General features: G+C 42.1%; 1 protein-coding gene across 1 annotated transcript in view; it reads left to right on the forward strand.

Annotated features, from left to right (window-relative positions):
• Positions 1 to 10,861, forward strand: part of LOC141741156 (gamma-aminobutyric acid receptor subunit rho-2) — a 35,405-nt gene extending 24,544 nt beyond the window's left edge. The window contains exons 5-9 of the mRNA XM_074581160.1: positions 2,234 to 2,316; positions 3,899 to 4,039; positions 4,281 to 4,433; positions 6,610 to 6,806; positions 10,553 to 10,861. Of these exons, the coding sequence (XP_074437261.1) occupies positions 2,234 to 2,316; positions 3,899 to 4,039; positions 4,281 to 4,433; positions 6,610 to 6,806; positions 10,553 to 10,861 (883 nt within the window). The remainder of the gene's footprint in view (positions 1 to 2,233; positions 2,317 to 3,898; positions 4,040 to 4,280; positions 4,434 to 6,609; positions 6,807 to 10,552) is intronic.
• The last annotated feature ends 1,179 nt before the right edge of the window (positions 10,862 to 12,040 follow it).

Raw genomic sequence — 12,040 nt, forward strand, 5'->3', positions numbered from 1 at the left:
ATTCAACCTGTTTAGGAGTGGAAAAGTACATGCAGCACAGGAAGTTCTCAGAGAGAGAGGCTCCATTTTGGCTAAAAATTAAGTCCTCCTTAACCAAAGAGGTATAAAAGGATGCAGGACACCACCACTTCAAGCAGCCAATAGGTGCTGTTCATTTCTATTTTTCACTTGCTCAACTTGCTCTCAGTGTACAGTGACCTTTGAATGTTTTGTGACAAACACAAGGATTTCTGTTCTAGGATTTTTCTGGAACTTATTCACTTAAGCTATGGTAAAATAATTTTCAAAAACAAGGAAAGGTTTTTTATAAAGTTTGATTCAGGACGCTATTTCTCTTTGAAGAATGAGCATAGTGGACGATATTGTCCCAAGTAGGACAATATCCTACCGAACCAGAGGGCTCTAAAGTTCACTGGTTTCATAGTCCAAGTATAATTCTAATTAATTTATTTAAAAAAACCTGGACAAATTATTAAAATCACAAAGAAAAGTGTGGGTGTGTAAGAAAGAGAGTATGCACCACATAGCCACTTTGTTTTGCATGGCCTTAATGATGAAAATCTCATCTTGACTAAACATTTAGGAACAGCTAAATATTGGTTTCCATTGCTCACGTCCTGCACTTCTTGTGTGCTGAAGCCAGCGTCACACTACTAGTTAGCAGTGCTCAACAGCCAAAATGAAGGAACAAGTACTTTTAATAGAAAACATTAGCTCTGCTCATTTGCGCACATGCAGAGTTTTTACTTCCAAAATTTTCTGTGAGCTGTCAAGGAGGTGATGTGACTTTCTTATGTTACCACACGAGAGAGAAGGATGTGAGTAACCACAGCTGACTGCACAAGAGTTAAAAGGGTACTTTGATTCATAAAATCCAAGGAGAGCAAGAATCTACATGATATTGGGCCCTGTTGGTGTTTAGGACACTCAGAATGTGATCCGGCTGTCCAAGCATGGGTGTCCAGTGGCATTGGAAATGTCCTCCATGATATGCCAAGATGTCTTGAGATATCTGCATGGGGTTGGCACAGGGCTTGAGTTGAGGAATATTTTATTGACGAGCTGAGTTTCTGTGCTGCCCCTGACTAACAAATTGTTTATGACCACAGGTTGTGCCACAGTTTAAGTAACCCCCAGGAAAGAAAATAGAACACTATAATGAGACCGAGTCATGCAATGTTTAAAGGCTACACCCAACTACGGGGGGTCATTGCTACAATATACTTTCTGGAGCATATCCCCAAAACCCTTCTTTAAGTTTAGCTCACGCGGCAAAATTCTGCTTTAGTTTTATAGTCAAAATGAACAGCGTGTGCTTTTCAGGGGCGATGAGTGTGTAGGTCAGAGTAGGATTTGGATCACAATCCCTTGAACAGAAGAAAAGTTCTTTATCAACATCTGCAACGAATCTAGAAAATGGTCATGGACAACATAAGTCGGCCTCTGAAATGATGACTCACAGATGATTTGCCCCTACTAAATCGGGAGCTCCACGGCAAATCTGTCCGCAAGAGAAAAGTTCAGTGACCCACTGGAAGACTCGTTACGTAATGTGCACAACTGGACTCATTTAAAACCGGGAGCTGTGATTGCTGCAGCTCCTTACCTAAGACACAAACTTAAGAGAGGCAAATCTCACTTGTTGAAAAACAGCTGCACCTGTTTTACACTCCCTGCCCCAGAAAAACAGCCCCCAGAGTAAAAGAATTTGATCAAGGATTGCAAGAAACTGCTTTTGCCTTAATAATGTATACACCGGAGGAACGTTGTGGCTTGTATTAAGGCTGGTCGTGTTCCTCAGGCTTGGGTTGTTGTTGGGGTGACTGTGGAGGGAACTGAGCAATGGAGAAAATGAGGAAACCTCAATTAAACTGGACATGAGGCAACCTTCAAGTGTAAATGCTGAAGTTATTTTATGTTGTTGTCTTGTAGGGAAATAGTTGGATATAAAACATGGTGGAAGTATCTGTACTGACATTAGTATTACAGTAATGTCCAAGACAGAACTTTAGTTTCCTGGTAGGTATTGAAATTACAGCTGCCTTTGGAGTGTCTGTGTATCCACCTCACTTGGATTTGGACTTGGAGAATAGGTAAGGCATTTTCCTGGGGATTTTTATGCTAACATTATGCATAATTGCTGGCTTTAAAGTTGCAGAATGATTTATCTGTGTTAACATTCTCCTTTCATTGCTCCTCGTAGAAACCAGCCTTTCTCATTTTTGACTTCTAGAATCACAGTGACAGCGATGTGTAACATGGACTTCAGCCGCTTCCCCCTGGACTCTCAGACGTGTTCTCTGGAGCTGGAAAGCTGTACGTTGTGTCTATGTTTCTAGCTAGACATGCTCCATGGCTGGCTGCACACACATAGACCGGAGGCATTTCACCTTACAGTCTATTTTAGAGCCTGAAAGAAAAGCTCACCAGAGTTATTTGGAGTCTTTTTATTAACTTCCTGTGTTGTGTGTCTAGCCCTTATGCTGCAAGGCGGGAATTTGCAAGGAAAGCATTTAGTAGATGGCACTTTCAGAAAAAAACACCAACAGAAATGTTCAATGTATACTGGTTCTCAGCAGCTTGCTGATGAGAAATCTGGGGGAGAAGTTTTGCACTGTTCATGGCTTGTGACAGGAAGGTGATGCTTTCAAGTGGCGTAGTAAAAAGTTGAGTATAACGATTGTTAATGTTCTCTAAACTTTGTCACCAAAGGGGTTTATGTATGATATAATTCTGATCATGCAAACACTGCGACTTGGGGTCGGCTTCTTTGGGAAGGAGTTATTCTGCAGACAAATTGATTTAAAGAGTAAGATTTTCATGACTGTTCTGTAAACTTTCTGCAGGGTGTGCCAAGGCTAACAATCTAGTTGTTTTGAGGTCTTCCCAGCTATTTAACTGAAATTTTCCTCTATAAACAACAGGATCACAGAGTCATTGGGTAATTTAGACTGGGAGGAGAGCTTTAGGTTGATCTTGAGGTCAGGTGCTCCAACACCCTGCTCAGAGCAAGGAGCTCTAGAGTGGGTTGTTCAAGGCTGTGTCCAACTGGGTTTTGAACATCTCCAAGGTAGTGGTCATTCCACAACTTTTCTGTGCAACCTATTGAAATGTTTGACAGCCCTTATCCTGAAAAATTTTCCTTTTACCTGCTTGGAAAAAAATCCCTTGCTGCAGCTAGCATCCCTTTCCTCTTGTCCTTTCATTCTGCACCTCAGAGAAAAGCCTGAGAAAAGCCCATCTTCATCTTCTGTATGACCCTCAGCAGGGCAGCAGTTGGACCCCACCACAGGCTCCTCTTTTTCCAGCTGAACAAACCCGGCTTCGCCAGCCTCTCAGCTTATGCCACGTGCTCCAGCCCCCTGACCATCTTGATAACCCTGTTTTCATTCCCCATTCCTGCTACCTAGCATGCGAACTAATTCTTTAAGTTTTTCTTTTACCCTCTTCAAGTATTTCTAGACTTTTGCTTTGAATCACACGTGTTGCTTTTGTTTTTATAGTTTGAGGTGCCTCTGTGTTTCCTCCTTCCTCTCAATTCAGCCATTTTACCCATGACTATTTCCTGAGTTACTCTTATCATTTAGCAATTACTTGTCTATGATTTTTGATATGCGATGCTCAGAAAAGTACCATTCTAGCTGTGATTTCATCAGTGTGGAGTAAAAAGAGGGTGTGTTTCGCTGAATCAGGGTGATCTGGATTTTTGTTGTTGTTATTGTTGTCATGGTACATCATACGGCAAGATCTTTTCAACTCACTGTTGTTAGAAAACTTATTTGTGGCATTACTTCATGCCAAAGATGCTTTTGTGCTTATTAATTTTGTCTGGATCTATTAACTTCTGCTTCCCCTCCAAGATAAAGTCATATCACATTGTGTTTTCTTCTTTCCTAAGATGCTTACACTGATGAAGATCTGATGCTGTATTGGAAAAATGGGAATGAATCTCTGAAAACTGATGAAAAGATTTCTTTGTCTCAGTTTTTGATCCAAAAATTCCACACTACATCAAGACTGGCTTTCTACAGTAGCACGGGTATGGCCTTTTCCGATTTATTGCTAAAGCTAATGCCGTATTAACTACTTGTGAGAGAGCTCTTGGGATTATATGTCACTGAAGTGCAGTCTCTACAGTCTGGACAATACATGATTTGAAAGACCAGTTTGTCTTTTCACTATGCTTTAGAAATAAAAAAAAATCAAAAGAAAGATATTGTCTCTCTGTGCCTACCATCTCGGCTGTTCTCACTGATTCCGGCTTTCCTCCCTTCCCAAAGGTTGGTACAATCGCCTCTACATAAACTTCACTTTACGCCGACACATCTTCTTCTTCTTGCTCCAAACCTACTTCCCTGCCACCCTCATGGTCATGTTGTCCTGGGTGTCCTTCTGGATTGATCGCCGAGCAGTTCCTGCCAGAGTCTCTTTGGGTGAGAGCAGCTGCAACAAGCCATGACTGCGTGAAAATCTTTGAATGCGACTGTTTTGACAGGAAAGGGAACTGTTCATTTTGATGGTTAAAGATATTGGGCAAGCAAATGTTTGTTTTATCTGATGATTAATATAATGTCAAACTTGGAGTTTGTTTTAAGTCCTTTATCACTAAGCAATCCTCCTGACCTGTACTTAGCTCAGGACAGAAAGGGCTGTGGTTTTAAAAATAAAGTTGGGCAGAGAAGAGAGGTTTCAGTCTTTATGAGTCAGTGAATCAAGATTATTCCCTGTTGTCCAGCCCTGCAGTTCTGAGACACGCATTGCCATTGGGGAGGGTAGAGTTTCATAGGAGTTTAGGCACCTACAGGGAGTTAAAAGCTTCTGTGACAATTTTCATGAGTGCCTTTCGTGAGCAGGATCCTGCCATGTCCCAGCTGCCACAGAGGGTGACCCAGCCCAGGTATGTGTCTTCCCAACCAACTGGCACGGTGCTGTGGCCGGTGGCTTTCTCCAGGCTGCCTGGGGGGCACCAATGTGGCACATCTTCACAAAGCTGGGAAAGAAAGGCAGCAAAGGATCTTGTCCTATTATGTGTCCCTCCATCTGTTGTACCCCTGGGGACACTCAGGGCAAGTCTGTAACATCAGGCCTCGGACAACAGTGGGGCAGTGAAGGAAACATGCCTTTCCTCTCACATCTGCAGTGCTGTGGATGAGAGGCCACCAGCCCCGAGGTGAATTGGAGGTTGGGTTTCTCCTCTCCCAAGGGTGCCTCTCGCTGACGGTCCAGTGTTTCTGGGGCAGGGAGGTCTCTCATTTGAGGGAGTGGGAACACAAAGAAGGAGCTGCTTGAAAGTCCTGCACACACCAACCTGCCTCTCTGGACATCTAAAACCCATCAGGAGGAGCTTTGTCTGTGTCAGGAGTGGAGGGAATTCTTTCAGCTGAGCATAAAAATGGAACATGGTTTAGTGGTGGATTTGGTAGTACTAGGTTGACGGTTGGACTCGATGATCATTAAGGTCTTTTCCAACCTAAATGATTCTATGATTCTAAAGAGAGACAATTTGTTCATCATTCCATGCATAGGTTAGAGGAAGGCAAAAATGTGATAGGAAAAACCTCTGAATGTTAATGTGTAAGGCTTCCGATGCCAACAGCATAAAAACAGTATTTTAGCCCCACAAGTTTGTCTCACTTGGAGAGCCACGCACTGCAGCAAACGTATGAGAAGAGGCAGGCGAGAGTCTGCTCCACTGAAAGAAATGTGTTCAGCGGATATTATTTTAAAAAAAAAAAATTAGATCCTGATGAAAAGTGAACAACAGTAGCTGTGCTTACGGTGGTCACCATTTTGAAATCCCTGAAGTAGCTATGAATGCTTTTTGGCTCTGTGTTCTCTGTTTAAGTGGCTTTGGGAACTTGTAAATATTTTTCTCTCTATGATGACCCAAAGTACATACTATTTTGCAGGATTTTATCTCTATCTGTCTAAATATATATATACACACATACGCGTGTATATATATACATATTAACACACATATAAATGTATATAAACATAAATACATACATATAGGTTTATAAACACATACACACATATATATATAAAAAATACAATGGTTGTTGTTCAAAACTGTTTTGATTCACACAGCTTGAACTGTAAACAAATATTCCTAGAGGTAAAAATATAATGCTTTCCTTTTGCATGGTTTCATGCAAAACATTTTATCATTATTGAACATCCCTTTTAAGACCAGTGGTTTAGATCAAATCCTCTTTAGCTGTGACCAAAAATCAATACTAGATTGCTTTCTGGTGGTGCCTGTAGCACAGATTGGTACAGGTAGGAAACAGGCGTCCTTGTCACCCCTGGCCTTAGCAGACCCGACTCTAAGCATGTGTTAAAAAAAAGAGGTTGGGGAGGGAGTTAAATGCTGTTCCTAGCAAAACGATGGCTCTTCTGTTGCTACTCAAAACTAAACCCATCCTGCGCACAAAAGTGCAGACAGTGGAACAGTTCTGCATGGACAGGAGAGATACTTATCACAAATTTATTTCATATCTAACATCTTTTAGACTATCATGTAGAGCGTAATTTCTGTTTCTCTTGAGGCAAAAGCCTTATGGACTGTATCAGTCAATAAAATTTATTTCTCTTTGTTCTTTCTAGGGATCACCACTGTGCTGACCATGTCCACGATCATCACTGGGGTGAACGCCTCCATGCCTCGTGTTTCCTACATCAAAGCAGTGGACATTTACCTGTGGGTCAGTTTTGTGTTTGTCTTCCTCTCGGTGCTGGAATACGCAGCAGTGAATTACCTGACTACGGTGCAAGAGCGGAAGGAGAGGAAACTGCGGGAGAGGGTGAGAAAAACTTTTGTTTTGTTCATCCATTTATTCCTTTTTTTCTTACACCTGACCTGGTCTTTATATTGACTCGTTTGTGTCTCTGAATGGGAAAACACTGACATCCATGTGTGTATAATTGGATCTGTTTAGACCGCTGCACCTCAGGCTGAATTGCTAACACCAGAAAAACAGGAGTTGGTCTCATGGGTCTTTGTAGAAACATCAGAGCAGAGGAGAGTGTGACCTGAACTGGGGAATTCTGCAACCCGGGACTGTGTGAAGATCACAAGAGGGGAAAGTATCAAATCTGATACTTCACTGCGTCTGCTACAATTGCTATATTTTTAAACTAAAGGTGTTATTTGGAGCAAATTCATTTCCCCTCTCTACAGTCAGCTTTACTCCAGAAACTGGATTCAATGGATGTAATAGTGGAATTGTTCCTTATTACCAAACTCAAACAACAATCAGCCAAATTATGCTCTGATGTGCTATGAAGGGTCTTATCCTGCATCCTTGGAGGTTTTCAAGACCTGACTAGATACAGCTCCAAGCAGCCTGGCCCTGCTGGGAGCAGGAGAGAGGACTAGAGGCCTCCTGAGGTCCCTTCCAGCCTGAATTATCCTACAGATCTGTGATTCCTTCTTCTTTGTCATTAAATGGAACATCATCACCTTTTGAACACTAAGGCTTGGGACCTAATTTTTTTCAGTCCCTGTACAGCCAGAACATCACTGTGTTTTACAGCTTCTTTCTTCCCATTAGGAGCTCCCAACATCAGTTCACAGGTAACAATTGGTCACCCACTGCCTTTGACTCCAACTCCTGGAGAAATTTATTTCAGCCTTTCAGAAATGCCAATGCAGAATCATTTTTCATATGATTTGACCGTGACATTTCCCTCTCTGAACTACTCTGTTGGCTTTGCATGTCCTTCTCTTCCCCTTGAAGGACTTCCTTGAAGTAGAGAATACACCATCTGTCAGCCCAGTACCTTTCCTATTTGACATCTCATCAAAAACATAGTCAGATACATTTTAAAAAGCAATTGGAATAAATTAAACAGACTCCTGCAACAAAATCTGACCTCTTTTCAAGGCCTTCTCAACAACAGTGTGATTCTGGAAAGCTACTTGAACAGATCCTGGGTATCTTGATTTATCTGTGTCCCCATCCTAGTCCCCACCCAGGGCCCAGCAGTTCTCTGCAACACAAGGTAGAGATGCTCTGTGTGTGCGCAGCAAGTCAAGTGTGCCTGTGGCCTTGAAGCCAGCCCTGCTCAGACTTCCCATGTCCAAAGAAGACAGTGTTTGTGTAAAGCGCATCTTGACAGTACTCAGGAAATAACAAAAAAATCACTCTTTCTAGGTTCGGCATGCCTGGAATAAACCTGCTTTTTTTTACTGGCAAGAAAACTCCCCTTCTGTATCAGAGGGATGAAATGAACTTGAGAGGGTTTGTTACTGTTCTGCTAAGTTTTCAGGAAGGTTTTCCCACACCCAGTGGTGGCGTAGCGTGTTATTTATATCACAAATCTGCCCTTTATCGAGTCTTGTGCCTTGAATTCTATATTCAGCAAACGTGTTTTTACTACACAAGGTAAAATATTCTATCCAGTCTCCAGCACGTGACAATATTAATCCTCAACAATGATAATAGGAGCAGAGATAATAAGCAGCATTACTTGGGGGGATTGTGTCAAAATGTCGGTGAATGCTCTTGAAGAAGCAGAAGAGACATTTTTCACTGTAATTGAGAAATACAGAAAGACCCAAAGAATCTGAATACGAATATGTCAGGCTTCCCAGAGAAGAGCTCTATGTTATGTCTACATTAAGAAATTAAATGTGCCTGGGACCAAGGCGGATGGACCTGGAGTAACTAAAACGAAACCTTCTTTTCCTCAAAATCAGAGTAGTTGCTGTGAATTGCCTGCGGCAAATGGTCCGTGGCCCATGCTAATTCTTGAACTGTACACAGGGACTTTTGGTGCTTGTTGGCCTGGACAAAATTCAGGCCAGAGACATTTCTGACACTCTATTGTATTGTCAGCTGAGTTCCCGTGCCCAGGGAGGCTCTTTGGCCATGTTTAATTTATTAGTGTTCTACACTAGTGTTCTACAGACTAAAATTGCCGCAGGGTGAAATTGTGTAGCATATTTCTGCATGTGTGTGCCTATGTGAAGATGGGTGTAATTCAAGACTCTGTGGAGGTGGGTTTCTGGTACATTAGGCTCCCTTGTCCATAGGGGTGACTGTTGTCACATGTTCGTGAAGCCAAGGGAACTGTAATTTGACCTGCGGGCTAAGAATAAATCTGCAGAATTTCTTTCTCTTCTGGGTCCTGCAGCAATTAGCTTATTGCCACTAACTGCTTTCCCTTCCACCCACCCACCCACCATCTCCCAGACCTGTCATCAGTTGATGATAAAGAGCTTGATGTAATTCTTCCCTGTGTTTTTTTTTTGGTGGTGGGTTGTTTTTTTTTTTTAGGTACACCGGTTTAGTATAAAATGTGTCTTAAATCCCAACTGATGTTCAACTGTATCCATGGAGTGCTCCAAAAAATTCCTGGACTGATGGGCCTAACAAGTAGAGCAAATGGGCTACAAACTTGTCATGTTTTTCTGCACGCAATCTGCTGATACCAAATCATTTGATTATGACCAGAACACAGAAAACAATTCCTAAACTGATTTTCAGCTTTTCAGCAGGCAATATGATCTGTTGGTTAAATAATTCAAAGAAAAAGCCTCTAGTGCAGAGTTTTCCAGTGGCATCCTGAATATTACACATTCAGGTATATGTACCTTCCCCCCCCCCCCCCCCCAGGGTATATAAATTTCTGTGTATATATACTTAATTACTTTAGCTGAACTTATCCTTGAAAGTCCTTGGACTTTCCTTGTCCTTTCAGGACAAGTCCTGAACAAGTCCTTGGAAAAGCCACACATCAAAGTTGGTGGAGGAGGGAAATGGGGGCAAACTGTTCTTGGGTAAGGAAAGCAGCCTGTAAGGAATCAGAGGCAGGACCTCCTGGCAGAAGGGAGGTTTTGGAGTCCATTTTCATTACATACAAATATATAATCCATGTTTCTGAGACAGAAAAACTGCAGATTTTAAACAGTAAAAGACAGCATTTGCTATGCAAAATTCTACCTTTATTCGTTGGTTTTCTTAGATTTTTGGGATTCATGCTGGTGCTGCTGAAGTCAATGCAAGTTTTGACATCAATTTCAATAGAGCTGGGGTTTTACATTAGGCTTTGAACTGGTCCTCTCCTTGATTTAAAATCAGATTTACAAAGAAAATGTGAATCTGTGAAACCAGAACTTAGCCCCTTTTTTTTTCCATAACATATACTGGATAAGTCATTTCCACAGATAAAACTGCTTCTTGTCCTTGAATAATTATAAACACAAAGACTGCAAAAAAAGTAATCTCAAGACAGCAAGGCCGAACAGAGCTAGCTAAGAAAACCTTTTGGTTAGTTTTCGTGTCTCCTACAGCATTTTTCTAATCTTTTCTGAAGCTGCTCGTCCAAGCAGTGTAGCTAAACCATGTCTTTTCCTTTTTGGAATGCAAGAAAAAAAAAGTGTCTTTTTTTTTTTTTCCAAAGAGAAACTTATAGTATCTTTATAGTATCTCAACTAAAATTTCAAGCTCAACTGTTTACAAGCTGTTTGTTAATAGAAAGACATCGTTTCTGTTGCTAATGCGTTCTTCCAGTGTTCAGCTGTATTTCTTGTTTATGTTCCTAGTTTCCATGCACGTGTGGAATATCTCATTCGAAAACTATGATGCTGGATGGAAACTACAGTGAATCTGATGCCAACAGCCTGGCAGGATATACAAGAAACCAGGTGGTCCCAGAGGAGGAAAAACAAGAAAAGATGGTTGTGCACTTAGCTATGAGCAATGAATCTAACTCATCAAGGAAGAGAGGCCTGAAGGGCCATGTGGGCTTGCGCATCATCCAGAACACTCATGCAATTGATAAATACTCAAGATTAATATTTCCAGGCACATATATATTTTTTAATTTGATATATTGGTCTGTCTTTAGCTAAGCATGCTGGCACAGCAGTGACTGAAGCAGAAGACATTTATAAAACTCTCTTTTGTTGGTTCTTTTTCAGTCTAATCTGGATGCAAAGCCAGAAAACTGATTATTTTATTGCTTCTTTGGAGGGCATCCTCCAGTGGGCAACTCCATGCATAGGTATCATGGAGGAACCTGCTGTGGCGGTTGCTTCCCAACTCACACCCCAGCTCCTATTTGCTTTATGACACGTCGTTTCTCTTACTTGAAAATACGTGCTCGCCGTTCACCCAAAAGGTGCTGTATGTTCATTTAAGGCCGGCCACACTGGTGGTGCCTGCTGTGCAATGGACAACCAGACACAATGCTCACAGAGGCTGTCCTGAGGGACTGCACAATCGCAACGAGGGGTCTGGACAGTGCATCTCCTGTAAGGGAACTGAATGAGGCCTTTCATTTTCAAAATCTCTGCTTTTGAGCAAATCCTTTTATTTTTCTTTGGTGTAGGAACATCATGTTTCTTTCCATTAGTTTATAAACAAAATCCCCTTTTAGGATCCAAATTCTGCTTTCTCTGGCTAGGACCTTCTTTGATACCGCTAGGACAGCTGACTGGCCGGGATCAGCAGAGTTGGTTACAGAGCGCAGGTGGTAAGTTTGACTTGGTGGTAATTTTTTTTTCTAGATTAGAGGTAAGGAGTGATGATGAAGCAGAGCAAAGAAGCCCACAGACTCACCGGGTACATGAGTAATGAAAACAGGGTTGTTTAGGCATGTGTTCTCCATATAACTTGAGCCCAGCACGTGATACATAGCACCTGCCCTCCAAAATGAGAGGGGAAAACGGTGTGTAGTAAGTACAGTCAGCACATGGTGAACAGGCAGCATCTCTGGGACCATCACTTTCTCTCTCCAGAAGCAGAAAACAGTGTTGAGTGCAGCACTGGTCGCTTCCGAGGATTTTCCTAACCCCTGTGAGGAAAGTGCAGCCCACAGAGAAACTGTATATCCCAGTATGCCTCTCCCAGTCAACGCATTGTCCTTCTCTTCAGGCATTTTGGATCAAGAGGGAGGGATGTCTGCCAGAACCTCTCTCTGCAGAAACGCAGACATTGAACGGCCAAGAATAATACTGTGGGATTCAATGAGACCCTGTTTGGCCTCTGGCTCCAAGGGCCATGTAAGTCATTTTAAGCTGCTGGAGAGC

Source organism: Larus michahellis, chromosome 3, assembly GCF_964199755.1.
Source record: "Larus michahellis chromosome 3, bLarMic1.1, whole genome shotgun sequence".
Taxonomy (NCBI): Eukaryota; Metazoa; Chordata; class Aves; order Charadriiformes; family Laridae; genus Larus; species Larus michahellis.